This window comes from Blennius ocellaris (genome assembly GCF_963422515.1).
Source record: "Blennius ocellaris genome assembly, chromosome: 22".
In the NCBI taxonomy this organism is placed as follows: Eukaryota; Metazoa; Chordata; class Actinopteri; order Blenniiformes; family Blenniidae; genus Blennius; species Blennius ocellaris.
Genome location: NC_137671.1, coordinates 17,015,330 through 17,035,656, shown reverse-complemented (window position 1 = coordinate 17,035,656; position 20,327 = coordinate 17,015,330). Strand labels below are relative to the sequence as shown.

General features: G+C 45.7%; 2 protein-coding genes across 13 annotated transcripts in view; both read right to left on the bottom strand.

Annotated features, from left to right (window-relative positions):
• The window catches only part of mpped1 (metallophosphoesterase domain containing 1), a gene marked incomplete at both ends in the record, with an annotated part of 407,823 nt that extends 407,291 nt beyond the window's left edge, over positions 1 to 532 (bottom strand). The window contains one exon of the mRNA XM_080518493.1: positions 511 to 532. The remainder of the gene's footprint in view (positions 1 to 510) is intronic.
• LOC308146589 (protein NLRC3-like) overlaps positions 1 to 14,843 on the bottom strand; it is an 18,182-nt gene extending 3,339 nt beyond the window's left edge. For 3 of the 12 annotated variants that reach the window (XM_080518477.1, XM_080518482.1, XM_080518481.1), the window contains exons 1-11: positions 14,740 to 14,843; positions 12,887 to 12,965; positions 12,367 to 12,574; positions 10,192 to 11,995; positions 9,938 to 10,111; positions 8,956 to 9,123; positions 8,615 to 8,797; positions 6,285 to 6,458; positions 5,814 to 5,996; positions 1,813 to 1,995; positions 39 to 221 (exon numbers count right to left, since the gene is read on the bottom strand). In XM_080518477.1, coding sequence (XP_080374603.1) covers positions 39 to 221; positions 1,813 to 1,995; positions 5,814 to 5,996; positions 6,285 to 6,458; positions 8,615 to 8,797; positions 8,956 to 9,123; positions 9,938 to 10,111; positions 10,192 to 11,995; positions 12,367 to 12,574; positions 12,887 to 12,965; positions 14,740 to 14,807 — 3,407 coding nt within the window. In that variant the 5' untranslated portion in view covers positions 14,808 to 14,843. The remainder of the gene's footprint in view (positions 1 to 38; positions 222 to 1,812; positions 1,996 to 5,813; positions 5,997 to 6,284; positions 6,459 to 8,614; positions 8,798 to 8,955; positions 9,124 to 9,937; positions 10,112 to 10,191; positions 11,996 to 12,366; positions 12,575 to 12,886; positions 12,966 to 14,739) is intronic. The other 9 variants (XM_080518487.1, XM_080518486.1, XM_080518484.1 and 6 more) reach the window with 9 other exon arrangements.
• Between the last annotated feature and the right edge of the window lie 5,484 nt (positions 14,844 to 20,327).

The window sequence follows — 20,327 nt, the reverse complement described above, 5'->3', positions numbered from 1 at the left end:
AACTTTCACTGCACACAAACTCAAACATGGAGTCTGACCTCAGAGTCTGCAGATTACAGAGTGGACTCTCCAGAAAACCACACAGCTGCTCAACTCCCGAATCCTGCAGCTGGTTCCAACTCAGGTCCAGATGTTTCAGATGTTTCAGGAGGGAGGGGTTGGACTTCAGAGCTGAGGCCACAGAAGAACAGCTGATCTCTGACAAACTGCAGTTAATCAACCTGAATAAAGAGAGAAAGAAGTGAGATTAGAGGACAAAGTATGATGTTGAAGTCATTGAGAGTGAAGAAGGTTCAGACTGGAAGAGTTTAGAAAAGTAAAGTCCAAACAGCTGAAGGAGCAGGAGGAGAAGAGTCTCATCAACATGCTGATCACTAACATGCTGCAGAGCTCAGTCCACCTCTGTCCTCCAACATCTGGACCAGGAGACACACACACACACACACACACACACACACACACACACACACACACACACACACACACACACACACACACACACACACACACACACACACACACACACACACACACACACACACACACACACACACACACAGTGTTGTTGTGATTGGTTAGACAGAAGATAAAAAAGGAGTTAATGCTGTGCATCTGCAGACCACCGAGAAGAGAGTGGGAGGAGTAAAGGTGAAAAAAGAGATCAGTTCTATTGACTTACAGTCGTAAGTCCTGTGAATTTAAGTGACTGTTATTCCACAGTAGAAAAAATGGTTTAGACATTTTCATAAAGGTAAAAGTTTGAAGGTATTGAGTGGATTGTTTTTCATTATTATTAAGTATTTGTTGGGTTGTTTAGTTGTAAAGTTAATTCTAAAAATAGTTGTTTAACTCCACAGTTCATTTACGAAAAGCCTTTAATTTGTAGTGTGTGATTTACTGTAAATAAATATTTGTTTGCTTTTTAAAGCTCCGTTAAGCAACTGTGTGAATATTTCTCGTGATTTTTATAATAAGAAGGGTCATTTGAGTGTCACCCCCTACTGGTAAACCTTGGTGGTAACTAGCTGCTAACCAACCCAACCACCCCAGCCTTCAAAGCCCCGTTTCCACCGCGCAAAAATGTGGGGACGGAATGGAGCGGTACGGAGCGGTACAGCAAAGCAAAACCAGAGCTCGGCTCCGGTACTCGTTTCCACCGCTGAGAGGAGCTTAAAAAGTGGGCGGGGCTTAAGAGCTCCACAGATATGTGATGTTATAACAGTAGTCTCAGCTTGGCTGCAGATCATGATCTTATGAATCCTCTGTTGTTTACATCCTCCACTTTGCACTTGTTGTTTAGTTAACTGTTATTTTTTGCAGCCGCAGAGCTGCAGCCGCAACTTCCGTGTTTGTTCTGAGAGAGCCTCTGGTGACTTGTCCCACACCCGAGTGCGCCCCGGCTGGCGACATGGGAGACTTGAGCCTTCTGCTCAAACGCAGGAGCAGCCACTCCACTCCGGCGCTGATCGCGCTCCTGCAGCTCCGCGCCGGAACACGGAGGCTCCGAGCTTCTATGCATTGCGTCCACGGTCCGTCCCCGTGATGCAGTGGCACTGACCGCGGTTGAACAGAACGCTGACTGCCTCTGCCTCACGTTTGAACAGAAACCACAGACCCACGGGGCGCCACGCGTGCGCCGGCCGTGAGAGCCACGGGTCTGTGGTTTCTGTTCTAACGCGAGGCAGAGGCACAGAGAAGAAGTCTCAGTTTCTCATGGAGATCTTCAGTGTGGATAATCTCATATCAGCCTGATGTCTGACCTTTAGTGGAACACAACTTTCACTACAAACAAACTCAAACATTGAGTCTTACTCTAGAGTCTCCAGACTACAGAGTGGACTCTCCAGAAAACCACACAGCTGCTCAACTCCTGAATCCTGCAGCTGGTTCCTACTCAGGTCCAGATGTTTCAGATGTTTCAGGGGGGAGGGGTTGGACTTCAGAGCTGAGGCCACAGAAGAACAGCTGATCTTTGACAACCTGCAGTCCTCCAACCTGAATAAAGAGAGCAAGAAGTGAGATTAGAGGACAAAGTGTGATGTTGAAGTCATTGAGAGTGAAGAAGGTTCAGACTGGAAGAGTTTAGAAATGTAAAGTCCAAACAGCTGAAGGACCAGGAGGAGAAGAGTCTCATCAACATGCTGATCACTAACTGCAGAGCTCAGTCCACCTCTGTCCTCCAACATCTGGACCAGGACACACACACTTTTGATGAGTTTCACTGGAAGATTGATGAATTAGTGGACAAAAGGACGTCTGAAATCTCTGGCAGCACGACTGTAAGTCCTGTGAATTTAAGTGACTGTTATTCCACAGTAGAAAAAAGGGTTTAGAGGTTTTATAAAAGTAAAAGGTTGAAGGTATTGAGTGGATAGTTTTTCATTATTAAAGGTGTTTGTTGGGTTCTTTAGTTTGATATAAAGTTTATTGTAAAAATATCTGCAGACTCTTCATCAGGAGGATCATCCTGCTTTGAAAGCTGAAGGTGAACATGGAGCCTGTCAGAGGTTGACAGTAAGCTGCAACAATTAATCCATAAACTCAATAAAATGCGATTATTAAAAGAGTTATCAACTATTTTCATGTACTGGGCCACACATCACTGTGCACCCACACATATTTAACTGTTAACACACCTTCATGAGGACAACCTGCTGAACCAGGACAACGGACAGGTTTTCATGGGACATTTCAAGCTGAGAGACACTAAAGACCAAAACACTTGGTCTGGACCAGATGATTAGAATATTCAGACGTTGTGGTGTCAGAAGATGAGTTTAGAGATGTGATTGATAGCCGCCTCTCTGCAGCACGGTGCTGCTCTGTGAAGCTCCTCTCCTTTAGTTTCACTTTCCCTTTACAACGACCGTAAGAAGCTCCAATCTGGTCCCACCAAGCAAGGTGCTTATATAGGATTTATACAAACTTTGTTTTGACATTTCTTTGTATTTTGCACCACAGTTTTTAAACCAGAAGTAAGGGATGCCGTCAAGCTGAAGAAGGAGTCCTACCGGGCACTGTTAGCTCATAGGACTCCCGAGGCAATCGACAGGTACCGGCAGGCCAAGCGGGCCGCAGCCCGGGCTGTGGTGGAGGCAAAAACTCGGGTCTGGGAGGAGTTCGGAGAGGCCATGGAGTAGGACTTTTGGTCGGCCTCGAGGAAATTCTGGCAAACCATCCGGCGCCTTAGGCGGGGGAAGCAGTTCTCCACCAACACTGTTTACAGTGGAAGTGGGGAGCTGTTGACCTCAACTGGGGATATCGTTGGGCGGTGGAAGGAATACTTCGAGGACCTCCTCGATCCCACCACCACGTCTTCCATTGAGGAAGCAGAGGCTGGGTTCTCAGAGGTGGACTCGTCCATTGCCCAAGCTGAAGTCACCGAGGTTGTTGCTAAGCTCCTCGGTGGCAAGGCACCGGGAGTGGATGAGATTCGCCCGGAGTTCCTTAAGTCTCTGGATGTGCAGGGACTGTCGTGGCTGACTCGTCTCTGCAACATTGCGTGGCGGGCAAGGACAGTACCTCTGGACTGGCAGACCGGGGCGGTGATCCCCCTCTTCAAGAAGGGGGATCGGAGGGTGTGTTCCAACTACAGAGGGATCACACTCCTCAGCCTCCCCGGGAAAGTCTATTCCAGGGTACTGGAGAGGAGGGTCCGGCCGTTAGTCGAACCTCGGATCCAAGAGGAATAATGCGGTTTTCGTCCTGGTCGTGGAACACTGGACCAGCTCTATACCCTCCACCAGGTGCTTGAGGGTTCATGGGAGTTCGCCCAACCAGTCCACATGTGTTTTGTGGATCTTGAGAAGGCGTTCGACCGCGTCCCCTGAGATGTCCTGTGGGGGGTGCTCCGGGAGTATGGAGTCCGGGGTCCCTTGTTGATGGCTGTTCGGTCCTTGTATTCCCGGAGTAGGAGTCTGGTTCGCATTGCCGGCAGTAAGTCGGACCTGTTCCCAGTGCACGTTGGCCTCTGGCAGGGGTGTCCTTTATCACCGGTTCTGTTCATTACCTAAATGGACAGAATTTCTAGGCACAGCCGGGGGCTGGAGGGGGTCCAGTTTGGGGACCACAGGATCTCATCTCTGCTATTTGCGGATGATGTGGTTCTGTTGGCCCCATCAAGCCTGGACCTTCAGCGTGCACTGACACGGTTCGCAGCCGAGTGTGAAGCAGCTGGGATGAAGATCAGCACCTCTAAATCCGAGGCCATGGTTCTCGACCGGAAAAAGGTGGCTTGCCCCCTCCAGGTCAGTGGAGTGCCCTTGTCCCAGGTGGAGGAGTTCAAGTATCTTGGGGTCTTGTTCACGAGTGGGGGAAAGATGAGCGTGACATCGATAGGCGGATCGGTGCAGCGTCTGCAGTTATGCAGACGTTGTATCGGTCCGTCGTGGTGAAGAAGGAGCTGAGCCAAAAAGCGAAGCTCTCGATTTACCGGTCGATCTTCGTTCCTACCCTCACCTACGGTCATGAACTATGGGTCATGACCGAAAGAACGAGATCCCGGATACAAGCGGCTGAAATGAGCTTCCTCTGTAGGGTGGCTGGGCGTACCCTTAGAGATAGGGTGAGGAGCTCAGTCACCCTTAGAGATAGGGTGAGGAGCTCAGTCACCCTTAGAGATAGGGTGAGGAGCTCAGTCACTCTTAGAGATAGGGTGAGGAGCTCAGTCACCCTTAGAGATAGGGTGAGGAGCTCAGTCACCCTTAGAGATAGGGGGAGGAGCTCAGCCACCAGGGAGGAGCTCAGAGTAGAGCCGCTGCTCCTCCACATCAACGGAGCCAGCTGAGGTGGCTCGGGCATCTGTTTCGGATGCCCCCCGGACGCCTCCCCAGGGAGGTGTTCCGGGCATGTCCCTCCGGTAGGAGGCCTCGGGGCAGACCCAGGACACGCTGGAGGGACTATGTCTCTCTATGGCCTGGGAACGCCTTGGAGTGCCACCGGAAGAGCTGGAGGAAGTGTCTGGGGTGAGGGAAGTCTGGACAACTCGGCTCAGACTGTTTTCTCCGCGACCCGGCCCCGGATAAGCGGCAGACAATGGATGGATGGATGGATGGATGGATGGACCACAGTATTTCATTAAAACGGACTTTATGTTGGCATTGTAGTCATTTTCAGTATTAACTGTTTCATCTTGTAAAAATACAATTCCATTCCATACACTGTGACCATCCATCCATCCATCCATTGGCTACCACTTTATCCGGGGCCGGGTCGCGGAGGCAGCAGTCTGAGCAGACACTGTGACCACAACAAAGAAAAACTTTGAAGAGTAAATTTAAAGGTTATTATAGCAATATTTTACCAGTCTGGTCCACTCATGATGAAACTGGACTGTATGTGGTCCCTGAAGTAAAGTAAATCTTATTTAATAATTATCTTGTATACATCTTATATACATGTGTATATATGAATATATATTGAATACCTTTTTGTATTGGTTCAGTTCTATGCTTTAGAATAACCATAACATATTTGATGTTTGGTTCGTTCAATATCAACTGGTCCTACAATTTGAAATGTTTTTGTTTTTTTAACCGATTCATCAATTAATCAAAAAATAATGGACCGTTTAATCGATTACTGTAATGATTATTAGTTGCAGCCCTGGTGGACAGTGAATTATCCAGTGCAGCACCTTGTTCTTCTACCCAGCTTTGAAATGTGGAGCTCCACACGGCTCTGCCACAGTCACAGGACTAAAGTCTCAGTTTCTCATGGAGATCCTCAGTGTGGATCATCTCATATCAGCCTGATGTCTGACCTTTAGTGGAACACAACTTTCACTGCACACAAACTCAAACATGGAGTCTGACCTCAGAGTCTGCAGACTACAGAGTGGACTCTCCAGAAAACCACACAGCTGCTCAACTCCCGAATCCTGCAGCTGGTTCATACTCAGGTCCAGATGTTTCAGATGTTTCAGGAGGGAGGGGTTGGACTTCAGAGCTGAGGCCACAGAAGAACAGCTGATCTCTGACAACCTGCAGTCCTTCAACCTGAATAAAGAGAGAAAGCAGCAGAATGAATGAGGAGAACCAATCAGATGTGTTGATGGAGAAATGATCAGCTCCTCATTACTGAGTCCTGATCAATGAGCTGTTCTGTTGTTGTGGATCTTCATCATCACCCTCATCATCCTCATGTCAGCACAACCTTCACACTCCTCCTCATGTCCACACACATCAGTAAGAAGCTGCTGAGCTCAGTCCATCTCTCACTGCAGGACCAGAGTCTCACATCACAAACATTCCTCCTTCTACAAGACAAACAGACAGTCAACTGACCTCAGAGTTTCCAGACTACAGAGTGGACTCTCCAGAAAACCACACAGCTGCTCAACTCCAGAATCCTGCAGCTGGTTCCCACTCAGGTCCAGATGTTTCAGGAGGGAGGGGTTGGACTTCAGAGCTGAGGCCACAGAAGAACAGCTGATCTCTGACAACCTGCAGTTAAACAACCTGAATAAAGAGAGAAAAGGACGTCTGAAGTCTCCGGTAGCACGAGGCGGATGCATGCTGAGCTCCACCTATCTTCTAACTTTGTTTGTAAATCTGAATGTAGCTGATGGTAAAAAATAAATAGTTAAACAACAAATATACAACATAACAATGTGCAAATCATGTGTTCTGTCATTTTCATTGGTTGGTATTAGTGTCAGATATAGTCAGTTGTTGTGATTGGTCAGCCTGAAGCCAAAAGGGGGCGGGGTTAATGCTGTGCACCTGCAGACCACAGAGAGCAGAGTCGGAGGGGTAAAGGTGAAAAAAGAGATCAGTTCTATTGGAGATGGATTTTATTGCCCCTGGAAGTCAGAGCAAGTGGCAGAAGAGCTGCTTTGGACTTTTGATGAGTTTCAATGGAAGATTGATGAATTAGTGGACAAAAGGACATCTGAAGTCTCTGGCAGCACGACTGTAAGTCCTGTGAATTTAAGTGACTGTAATTCCACAGTAGAAAAAAGGCTTCAGAGGTTTTTATAAAGGTAAAAGGTTGAAGTTATTGAGTGGATTGTTTTTTTGTGCACTGTGCTGCACGGGAGCCTTTAGCTTTCTGCTCAAACGCAGGAGCAGCCACTCTGCGTTTGAGCAGAGTGGCTGCTTTGAGCAGAGATGCTCCGAGCTCCGAGCGTCTCTTTGCATCGCGTCCACGGTCCGTCCCTGTAGGCGCAGCGATGCAGCGGCGCTGACCACGGTTGAACAGAACGCTGACCACCTCTGCATCGCGTTTGAATAGAAACCACAGACCCACGGCGCGCGGCGCACCCACGGCTGAGGCTATGCTGCAAACAGAAAGCTCCAACGTGATGCAAAGTCCCAAGCCCCATGACCAACACAAAAGTTGAGCAGCAAAGAAAAGAAAAGGAAAAACAAATAACCAGTTCAAAGCTGACCAAGCTGACAGCAGAGGATTCATCCAGGCCACATATTAAAATATTGAGGACGTGTAGTAAATCACTGACTAATCAGGAGACAGCTCCTCAAACTCAGACCCGTTCCATTGTCCTGGGTACCCTGACGGAAGGCTAGCGTAAAAGCGACCGCCTTTGGAATGGTTGTTTCTGCATACCTGCGGTGTAAACGCAAAGCGTAACGGACTAAACCGGTCTATCCCCGCACTTTTTGTGCGGTGCAAACGGGGCTTTAGAGAGCTGGGCTGCTACATGAGCTGAAATGAGCAGCTGATCATATTCAGAAGAGACTGATCACACTGATCCTTGTTGTTCATTTCTTCTTCTTAAGAAGGTTGGAGCTCCGAGGAAGTGAAAGAAGAAGGAGCTTATTATTGTCACTGATGTGATCTTTGTTCTTCTGGAGCTGAATTGATGTGACAGCAAACAGAAGCAGTGTCCAGTGGGAGGACAAGTCAACAGCCAAGCTTACTGGACATCAAGACAACAAGTCCAGTTTGTGTAAAGGAGGACAAAACAGTGCAGCAATTTAAAGTGTATTTAAAAGATGTTAATAGGGCTAAATTACAGTTCAGGGTGAAAACAATGAATTAAATAAGTTCAATGTGATTAAAACTAGACACTGCTATAGATATATTTTATCTTACTGTGTCTCACATAGAGTATAAAAGGTTCAGACAGAGTTGGACTTTTCAGGCAACAGTAATAATGTGTTATTCTCAAAGGCCAGCAGAGGACGCATAGTGATTGAAGGCAGTGGAGCCGCCAGGCGGAGTCCTGTACGTACTGCACCTACAATTTATTTGAAGGCGTGAACATTTTTTTTAAAGGGGTGTTTGCTTTTGTCTCTTCCTGGTGAGCCATCACCAGAATGTTTTGCTGGGCTGTTTTCAACTGTTTCTGTACACACCCCCGGGGCTCGCCAACCACCATCTTCTCTGTGCACATCAGGGAAAATCAATAATGGCAGAGTTAATGAGAGTTTGGAGCTCCAGCTGGGAGATCAGTGACTCTTCATCCAGGAGAGATCAGCCTGCCAGCCAGTGAAATGTCCACTGCAGCACTTTATTCTTCTACAAAGCTTCAACCAAGAATTCTCAGTTTCTCCTGGAGATCCTCAGTGTGGATCATCTCATATCAGCCTGATGTCTGACCTTTAGTGGAACACAACTTTCACTGCACACAAACTCAAACATGGAGTCTGACCTCAGAGTCTCCAGACTACAGAGTGGACTCTCCAGAAAACCACACAGCTGCTCAACTCCCGAATCCTGCAGCTGGTTCCAACCCAGGCACAGATGTTTCAGATGTTTCAGGAGGGAAGGATTGGATTTCAGGGCTGAGGCCACAGAAGAACAGCTGATCTCTGACAACCTGCAGTCAATCAACCTGAATAAAGAGAAAGCAGCAGAAAGAATGAGGAGAAACATGCTGATCACTAACATGCTGCAGAGCTCAGTCCTCCTCTGTCCTCCAACATCTGGATCCTCCTCAACTCCTCTCAGTGGTTTGACTTAATAGATTCTCCCTCCAGACAGTGAACTGACCTCAGAGTCTCCAGGTTACAGTTTGGACTCTCTAGTCCAGCACACAGAAACTTCACTGATGATTCCTTCAGGGGGTTGTGACTCAGGTCCAGATGTTTGAGATGGGAGGAGTCAGACTTCAGAGCCGAGGAGATCACTTCACAGTCAGAGAGTTGACATGCAGAAAGACTGTAATGAGACACAGAGAGGACAGACCAAGTCACTCTAACGGTGCGTTCAGGTGACACAAAAGAATTGGAACCAAGAAATGCCATCAGTAAACTATATTATTGCAACAGTAACACAACTGAAGAGGTGTTGAATTATTGTTGCATATTTTTTTTCTTTTTCAATCAATCAATGAAAGACTTTATTTGTCCCCGACGGGGATAATTAAAAGGTCAAATAGTGCAAATATATAAATATATAAATATATAAATAGTGCAACAACAGACTACAACTACATCACCGGTAAATAAATAGCATTAATAGTGAACATGTGATAATAAAAGTGAGTCAGATATAAATAGAAGAGAGAATGAAGGTAAAAGGTTAAATATGTATCAGCAGGAGGCCAGGCAGTGATCAGAACTGAGTTTTTAGAAAAAGCAGTTGTCCTTTTTATTTTTAGACGGTGGGGGAAAGAAAATAAAAAGTTATTTGTAATCTAACTGAGTTACTATTAAAAATAATCACTAAAAGGTAATTAGTAAAGTAACTAAATTACTTTTCAAAAGAGTCGTGTGACAGTTGTGTCGGTGTCAGAGTCTGAGGCAGAACCCTGTGACATTAACAATCACAAACACAGTGAGTGGAGGAAGTAAAGCTGCTGCTCTACACCTGAACTTACCCTGGAAACTTGACTTGTTGTTTTACTTCCTGATTAATAGAGGAGAAACTATCTAGAGGCTGCAGTGTTCTACTGGCATGTTCTACTGATGTTCTAGAGATGTGAGCAGGAGAACAGAGAGTGGTGGATATTAATGATCAATGATGTCAGAACCTGAGATCTTCCAGTTTACAGTGAGGACTCTCCAGGCCAGCACACAGCTGCTTCACTCCTGAATCCTGCAGGTCGTTGTCACTCAGGTCCAGATGTGTCAGACTGGAGGACTGACAGCTGAGGACTGAGGACAGAGCTCCACAGCTTCTCTCTGACAGACCACATCTGCTCAACCTGAAGAAGAACCAACAATGAGAACCAGGTCAATGTTTGTCATGGACTCAGTTCTACATCTTTGTTCCTGAACCACGTACACAGCTCTGTTGGAGGCTTTGACCACTGGCAGCAGCTTCAGAAGAGTCTCCTCTGAAGCACAGTATTTCTTCAGGTCAAACTCCTTCAGATCTTCTTCTGATGACAGTAAGATGAAGACCAGAGCTGACCACTGAGCAGGAGACAGTCCACCAGTGGAGAGACGTCCTGATCTCAGGGACTGTTGGATCTCCTCCACCAGAGAACCATCGTTCAGTTCATTCAGACAGTGGAACAGATTGATGCTTCTCTCTGCAGACACACTCTCACTCAGCTTCTCCTTGATGTACTGCACTGTTTCCTGATTGGTCTGTGAGCTACTTCCTGTCTGTGTCAGCAGACCTCGGAGGAGACTCTGATTGGTCTGCAGTGAAAGACCCAGGAGGAAGCGGAGGAACAAGTCCAGGTGTCCATTTGGACTCTTCAAGGCCTCGTCCACTGCTCTCTGATGGAGATGCTGGAGATTAACTTCCTCCTCCAACACTTTTGACCACCGGGAGGTTTGTTGTTTCTTCACCAGGAGGTTGATTCCAGACTTGATGAAGGTCTGATGGACATGAAGAGCAGCTAGAAACTCCTGAAGGCTCAGATGGATGAAGCAGAAGACCTTGTCCTGGTACAGGCCTTGCTCCTCTTTAAAGACCTGTGTGAACATTCCTGAGTACACTGAGGCTGCTCTGAGATCGATGCCACACTCTGTCAGGTCGGGTTCATAGAAGATCAGGTTTCCTTTCTGCAGCTCCTCAAAAGCCAGTTTTCCCAGAGACTCCATCATCTCCCTGCTCTCTGGACTCCAGTGTAGATCTGTGGCAGTTCCTCCATCATACTTGACCTTCTTGACTTTGGCCTGGACCACCAGGTGGTGGATGTACATCTCAGTCATGGTCTTTGGCAGCTCTCCTCCCTCTCTGCTCTTCAACACCTCCTCCAGAACTGTAGCAGTGATCCAGCAGAAGACTGGGATGTGGCACATGATGTGGAGGCTTCGTGAGGTCTTGATGTGGGAGATGATCCTGCTGGCCTGCTGCTCCTCTCTGAACCTCCTCCTGAAGTACTCCTCCTTCTGTGGGTCAGTGAACCCTCGCACCTCCGTCACCATGCCGACACAGTCAGGAGGGATGTGATTGGCTGCTGCAGGTCGTGTGGTGATCCAGAGGCGAGCAGAGGGAAGCAGGTTCCCCCTGATGAGGTTTGTCAGCAGCACATCCACTGAGGTGGACTCTGTCACATCAGTCAGGATCTCAGTGTGCTGGAAGTCCAGAGGGAGGCGACACTCATCCAGACCGTCAAAGATGAAGACCACCTGGAGGTCTTCAAAGCTGCAGAGTCCTGCTTCTTTGGTTTGAGTGAAGAAGTGATGAACAAGTCCGACCAAGCTGAACTTCCTGTTCTTCAGCACATTCAGCTCTCTGAAGGTGAATGGAAAAGTGAAGTGGACGTCCTGGTTGCTCTGGTCTTCAGCCCAGTCCACAGTGAACTTGTGTGTCAGGACTGTTTTCCCAATGCCAGCCACTCCCTTTGTCAGCACTGTTCTGATTGGTGGAGATCTTCCAGGTGAGGCTTTAAAGAGGTCTCCTGGTCTGATGCTGGTTTCTGCTCTGTCTGCTCTCCTGGATGCTGCTTCAATCTGTCTGACCTCATGTTCCTCATTGACCTCTGCAGTCCCTCCCTCTGTGATGTGGAGCTCTGTATAGATCTGCTTCAGGAGGGTGGACTCTCCTGCTTTAGAGACCCCCTCAAACACAACCTGGAACCTCTTCTTCAGGGCACATTTCACCTTCTGTTGGCAGACTCCAGCAGCAGTTCCTGAAAAGAAGAAACCATGAATGAGTTGAGTGTGTTTGACATTGAATGTGAAGATGACAGTGTGTTAGTGGAGATGTTTCTCCTCCATCAGCTCCATCAGCTCCTCAGTGGAGACCAAACAGCCTCTGGTCTGATGCACATGTTTGCATCACATGAACAGCAGAGTTCAGGAACTCTCTTTGTGTCTCCTCGTCTCTGCTTTTGGACTCTGCTGCTTGTTTTGGACTTCCTGCCTGTTTCACACTTTCTGTATCTGACCTGGAAATGACCTCTGTTCTCTGGATAGACTCTGTTTCTGACTGCTTTCTGCTCCAGCTGAGAACATTTCAGGTTTCATCTCCATCCTGTGAAATGAGATCAAATCCTCTTACTGCTCCACAGACGCTCAGCCAGCTCCTCCTGCTTCATCCTCCTCAGGAAGTCCAGTGTGATCCTCAGAAATGACTCTCTGCTGCTCCTCTGCTCTTCATCCTCATCCTCCCTCTCACTCCCTGAGCATGCTGGGTAATCTGGACTCAGGAGCTTCTGCATCTTCTTCAGCTCCTTCTTCATGAAAGTCACCATGTTGTCCTCCAGCAGCTGGAACAGAGAAACATGTGGAGTTGACTTTGAGCTGAAACTGAAGCCAGATTGAGATGTGAGTGTAAATCCAGTGCAGAGAGCAGGATGGACAACATGTGAAGCCAAATCACACTTCATGTGGGATCTCCAGCAGAAACAGCTTCAAGCATCAGTGAAGACTGGAAGCTGGATGAAGGTTGGACTGTTTCACTTTGGACCTGAATGGATCTAATAAGCTGAGTGTCTGTTTCATGTTTCAGCTGGAAGTCACAACAGCTTCTTCTGTCTCATGATGTGACAGTAAAGTGTTGAATGGACACTTGTTCTCACCATAAATATGGAGTCCAGATGTGTTTGCTGCTGAGGGGCGGAGCCACCACGGAGAACCTGGGAGCTCTGCTGGCTCACGCTGCAGAAACATGTTGACATGTTAGTTAAAGCTGCTGTGTGGTGTGATGATGAATCCTGACACAAACACTGATTCTCAGCCCTCATCAGCACTTCCTGCTGCACATTCAAAGTTCCTCTACCTGAAAACATCTTTAACATCTACTTCTCATAAAACATCCCTTCGTCAGAGAGAATCAACACAAAAACACCAAAACAAGACCATCAACACTCATTTGCACTCTTTTCCAACCTGCAGTTTCCCAAATCGATCACACCAACGTTGTTGTTTGTACAAACCAGTATTTGTGTCCATGAAACTGAGTTTATATTTCCTAACTGATGCCATCTTGGGAAATCTGGGTTTCTGGGATATCAAAGATGATGTCGCAGAGGTTCAAGCAAAATGATCAGCATTGGACTGATTCAGCACAAAATAAAAGGACAGACTTTCTCAGAAAAAGAAGATTCAAGCCACGAGAATATTCTTTACTGTTGTGAAACTGATGGTTAATCAACATTGGTCAACCAACTGGTATGTTCCTTAAAATGTACATGCTGGAATTATGTGTTTGTGTGAGTGTCATGATGAATTATATCCAGAAATGTATTAACAACATATGTGAGATGAACATCAACAACTGAAACTGGATATTTTTCCATGTGGATTCAGGTATAGGAACTTTAAAGTTGAAAGTCATTCAGTTGAAATCTTTGATATCCCACCCATCCCTCTCTCCTTTGGTGTTCCTCAGGGCTCTGTACTTGGTCCCACCTTCTTCATTGTCCATCTCCTCCACTTGTCCATATCTCTCATAAATACATCATGAAGTTTCTTTGCTATGCAGACGACACTCAACTCTACGTCTCCACCAAACGAACTCCACCCTCCACCCACCTCCATCAGTGATGATCGACAGGACGTCAAATCCTAGTTCTTCAAATTGATCAAGCTCAGCGGTGATAAAGAGGTTCTCCTCATATGATTCAGATCCATTAAAGCTCCTAGTTTCTCCACCCTCATTGACAGTGCCTCTGTTTCCCTCCAGTCAGGGTGAAGAGTCTGGGTGTCTTCCTCGACAGCACTCTGTTATTTCAAAGCCGCATCAATAGAATCACTGAGTCAGCATATCTCCACCCTGCTAACATCAACCACCGTTGCTCCTCCCTCCCACCCAGCAGCATCTCCACACTGGTCCACGCCCTGGTTACTGGTTCCCTCCATCTGCTTTGTACTCTCTGGTCTTCCTCTCAAATCCCCTATAAACTCCTTCTGGTGTCAAATTCTTCAGTAGGAACCATCATCAGAACACCTTCCATCCTTCACATGACACTGCTTCTCCAAAACCTCCACTGACTTCCATTCAACACCTTCACTTCACAATTATTTTCCACACATTCAAATTAATCCTGAAGCTCGTCCCTCCATACATCATTGATCTCCTCTGTACCTCACCCTCCTCCTTCACCTCTCACTAACGTCCACAGTACTTCTCTGACCTCCTCCCTCAGCCTCACTGAACTCCAGCCTGGATGAACATCAGGAGGTCCAGAGCTTCAGCCTCCAACTCTGGAACTTCTACTCATTCCAACATCCACTAAAATCTTGTCTTCAAACTTTGAAACAAGCAAATTCATGATGAAAATATGACTTTTGAAAGAGCGTAAGATCACACTTTGCTGCTAAGCTTGCACTTTGTACTCTTGTACTAAAATACTGGAAGTGAATGTTAGAGTGAGCACAACTTCTCTCACTCTGGTTTTGAGGAAATAAAAGTAAACAAAGAGTTTCTTACTTTGTGTCTGAAGGTCCAGGTTCACCACTGAAGACTAGTGGAATATCTTTGGACCGGTCACTCTTCATAGACAACCTGCTGGATACTGAAGACCCTGCTGTGTGTCTGAGCTTCTGACCTCTACACACACACACACACACACACACACACACACACACACACACACACGCACACAGTCAAAATGTTATATTCCATCATCAAAAGATCACACTTGATTATTTTCATTTCATTTCCTGTTTGCAACAAAAGAACTTTAATGTGTTGTTTCTTTCTGGAAAAGTATTCAGGATTTAAACATAGAAATATATTTTCTAAAATAACTTCAAAAGCCTTGATGCAGTTTTCCATTCTGCCATTTGTTTCAAAGTTCCTGGAAAAGTAGTCGCATCTGAACTTGACTGACTTTTCCCACAATAATGTGTATGAACAGTTCCAGTCTGGTTTCCCTCAATGAAGCTCAGAAACACAAACTGTCATCAGAATCAACAACAACCACCTGACTGCAGCTGACTCTGGACTTTTACCCTCCTCTTCCTCCTCCTCCTCCTCCTCTTCCTCCTCCTCCTCCTCCTCCTCCTCCTCCTTGAATACGAGTGCAGCCTGTGTCACCATCTCCATCCTCCTCTACAGACTAACATCCATCAGATTGTCCATCACACCCCTGGACTGGTTCAAATTAATTTGATTTGATTTGATTCAGTTCGATTCGATATAATTCAATTCAATTCAATTCGAATCAATTCAATTCAATGTCATTTTAGTCGATTCAACTTGTTTAACTTTATGAAGATGTGTTGATTCTGTTACAGTGATTGAGTTCTATAGATAATGATCTTAGGAGCAGTTATCAACTTGTAAACCAACGTTAGCTCTGCCACAGACACAGGGTCTGCATGCTAATCTTTGCTTTACTAACTCGTTAACTCACAATCCTACACATATCACATCAAAGACAACATCACACCGTAACTGAACACCATCTGACGACTCCTGATGTTTTACAAAACAAGTCTCATTCACATCAAGTCATTCTAGAAATGGTCCTTTAGCAGAGACACACAGGAAGCAGATGTTAAAGACTAGCTTCCATGTTCCATTGTTCTCCAGCTCATGTTCGAGAACCAGGACAGACTTTCTGCTCTCTGATAACCTTCATTAGTAATGTAGTTTCTTGTGACCCATGATCTTGTTTTGTAGTTCCATCACACGTCTCACACACACTCCTTTCATCTCTCTCTCTCTCTCTCTCCACACACACACACACACACACACACACACACACACACACACACACACACACACACACACACACACACACACACACACACACAAAGGTGAATGAAATGTCAACCTCTTCTGTGTCAAGAACTCCAAAATCCTTCAAGCTTTACTGTTAATTCTGGTAATTGTAAGAAATTTAACTATTAATTCAAATTCCTGATTAACTGTTTAGTATATCTTATGATATAGTGTCATGATCCTGCTCTCACTCACCCCTCCCTTCCTGAGAGTGTTCACTCCTCCCCTCCTGTGTTCCCCTTAGCTCCGCCCCTGTGCTCTCCTGCTTCCTCCTCCTGGTCACAGCTATTTTTAATTGTCATTAGTGTGTGTATTTAGTTCCTCTCTGGTAGCTCTAGTTGCCAGTTCGTCTGCGTTCTCACACAATTTGTACCCACCATATTTACTCGTGTTGTCTTTGTGTTTTTGACTTCCTGCCTGCCCGACTTCTCCTCCTGGATTTCCTTTTCTATCGCCTGGGCTGGTTTTGACCTTGGACTGCCTGACTTCGCTTCTGCCATGGTTTTGATAATAAACACTTTTGAACTGAGCTTCTTGTCTGTCATGCAATTGAGTTCCACTAACCCTGACAATGAGACTGATAGAACTGAATTGGCTATCATTTTCTGTTAAGACAGGTGATGCTCCAGAGGTAATCTGATACAGATCAGATTACATTTTAAAAAACATAATTAATAACTATCGTTGATCATTATTTATCGATAGCCAAACACAACATAAATGGTTCCTAGTGACCCTTATGAGGTAAGAAATCCCTACAATATTCATGATGAAAATAGGACTTTTGAAAGAGTGTAAGATCACACTGCTGCTAAGTTTGCACTTTGTACTCTTGTACTAAAATACTGGAAGTGAATGTTAGAGTGAGCACAACTTCTCTCACTCTGGTTTTGAGGAAATAAAGGGAAACAAAGAGTTTCTTACTTTGTGTCTGAAGGTCCACGTTCACCACTGAAGTCTGGTGCTTCATCCCTGGACCGGTCACTCTTCATAGACAACCTGCTGGATACTGAAGACCCTGCTGTGTGTCTGAGCTTCTGACCTCTACACACACACACACACACACACACACACACACACACACACACACACACTGGGTGAAGAGGAGTCAAGTGGATTCTCTTTATTACTTCAAACACGTCAACAGTTCACATGTCAAACATTTCAACCAGCGATGATCCGTCACTTTCTAATTTCTTCCCAACCCGTCACCTCACACTGCCCCCATCCGTCACAAAACACCGTCCCCTTACTCTCTTCTAATGTGAGGAGGACAAGCAGCCACATCAAGCCAGGAGTTGAATCTAGAATAAAGAAGAGGAATATTCCTGAAAGGCCCAGTCAGTCACCAGATCCCAATCCAATTGTTTCGTCCTGGCATTGTGTGTGCACGCTTCTCACACTCCTGAAGATTTTCTGCTGGGATTCAACCCCAAATGATGAGGCTCTTAGTTTCTTTCCCGCATTTATTTTATGCATGTGAAAAACATTAAACAAACAAACACCAGTACAAGATGAAATACAATAAACACTTCAATCAAACAAAGTTACAGAAATATGACATCACAATTATAGTCAATTCAACAAGTACTCAATATATGAAATACATTTACATTAAAGTACAAACTATTTGAATCAAGTTATCAACCATGTCCAAATTAATCATTTAGCCCAAATAATCATGCGGGTATTTAATTCATTAAGCAGTATAAAATATCATTATGATCTTTGATGTAATAAAAATATACATAACATTCTTTAAAGTAAATTTTTGTGGATGAAGTATAATTTACCACAATAATTACAGTTTTCTTTAATAATACATTACTCATATCATATATACACTTACACGTAGCAGCTTTATTTACCCAAATAACAATAACACGGTGAGATAAATAAACCATTTAGGCCGAATCTGCCACTGCCCACACCTAAAGTGAAAGAGCACGTTGGAAGAAGTCCATATTTCCGAGTGCACTCAAAACACAACATGCAGCGTCTGCACCAAACGTCCGTGTACCAGCAGTCGTCTTCAGTTTCACTTGGTGAGTGACCTTGCGTGCAAGCTCAACAGTTCAATTGATCACTTGATCGCAGGCAGCCTCCTTTGCTTTTCCGCTCCGCTCTTCACACTCCCAACAGCTGATCACCTTCCACCCGAAAGCTACTTCCATCCTAACTAAACACCTGGTGTGCAACACTGTGGGCCGACCGTGGGGCCAGCCATAGGCTGGCTTTACTCCACTCGCCACAAGACCAACAGAGCCTGAACTTCACCTGTTCCACATGAAACGTGGGTTAGAAAGGCCCACAAAGCAACATCCAGTGAAAGGAGCTGCAGTGAAGCCTGAAGAGCATTAAAATAGAGGAAACCCAGCGAGCGCCTGGTGACGTCATGACTTCACACTTTCACACCGTCATTGCCTGCAAAGGCTTTTCAACAAGTGTGAGAGATGAATGTTGGATTTTCTCTTATTTCAGTTGTTCAGTGACTTTTGAGCCCCTGACATGAAGGGATTGTGTTTAAAAAGACTTTAGTTGCTCACATTGTTATGTGATGTTTGACTTGAAGCCACTGAATTAAAGCTGAAGCCTGAACTTCACCTCCATCTGGAGTGTTTAATTTCTATTTATTGTGCTCATAAAATGAGAAGAAGTGTGTCTCTGGACTAATATTTGTGGAGCAAAGTGTAAGTTAGTGATGTGGGATGTTTTGACTTCAGGGTCATCTGGAGACTTCCAGTTCCTTTAAAGCCCTGTTGGGAAGGTGACACTGCTCTGACCTGGGATCAGGTGAAGAGGAGTTCTAAACTCTGCCCTGAAAGACAACACATGATGTTCTAGAGTTGGTTCTGTCCACTGCTTGTCCTTGTGTCTTTCATGATCACATTGGGACTGATCATGGTGACGGTGGAATGTCTCTGCACCTCGTCTTCTTTACTGCAGCTGTTTTTCTGCTGCCTGTTGGAATCACTTCAGCTCACTTTGGATCATTGAAACCACTGAGCCTTGAGACGAGTCAATACAGCAGAGCCACTTTGAACACTGTTCATATTTCTATGGAGTTTACATTGAGTGTCGATTCTTCTGTTTGCTCTTTGAGTGCCTGCAGGAGTGTGTGACGTCTCTTACCTGTCCACACACTCTGGTGTGTCTTCTTCATCCACGTCACTCATGTTGAGTCAGAGAGACACACACCAACCTGGTCCACACACGCACACACACACACACACACACACACACACACACACACACACACACACACACACACACACACACACACACACACACACACACACACACACACACACACACACACACACACACACACACACACACAGTAGAGTGAGATCAGAGAGCGACAGCCGAGACAAAACAGAGAAAGGAAAACAACAAGAGAATACATAATAAACAAACAGAGGAAATAACGTGAGAGAAGAAAATATAGAAACGTGGAAAATAGAACAAGTACTATGATTAATGTCAGTTGGAGGTTTCAGAGAAAAATGAAGCGTCTGGATGATAAATAATGAGATGATTGAATCGTGCATGTGTGTGTGTGTTAATTTGAATTTTTTAGACTAACACAAACCTGAGCCAATCAGAGTGAAGGAGGGCTGAAGCCTTGCCCACTGCTGAATGTTGAAAGAGTTTCCATGGAGAAGAAAAGAGGTGAAGAAAGGAGTTAATGGAGGTTGAAATGTTTGTCCAACAGGTGAAGAAGAAGAAAGCAGCTGTGAGTGGTTTGTGATGGTGTGAATGAAAGAGGAAAAGAGAAGTGAGAAAGTCTTTCTCTCCGTTGTGGAAGCTTCTAAAGAGCTGCCAGATTCTCACCTGAACTGTCTTCCCTTCTTCTTACAGACACTTTTCCATGTGTGAGGAAAGTTGTGGAGAGAAGAAGCTGCTCTTCGTCCCTCTCAGTCCGTCTCTCATGTCTGACAACCACAAAGTGACGCTTCCTCCTCTGACACACCCAGAGCAGGACATTCCCGAGAAACACTGTTGAAACCTGTTTCATGACGTCAATGTGAACTGTAAAGTGAAGGTGGAGCTTTAATATAAAGTTTATTTGGAGGAAGAGTTTTCTCTCATTACAGGGCTGTTCAACATGTGGCTCTTCAGCTCCTCTGTAGCGGCTCCCTGAAGCTTCACTGAATCACACTGAAACCAACATTGTGTCGTGGTCGCACTGGGAAGAAGGGCTCACTTTAGAAGGGGGCGGGGCCAGGTGACGTAGGCAGAGTGAGGAGGTGTGGTGAAGTAAGAGGGGGTGGAGCTTCACCTGTTGG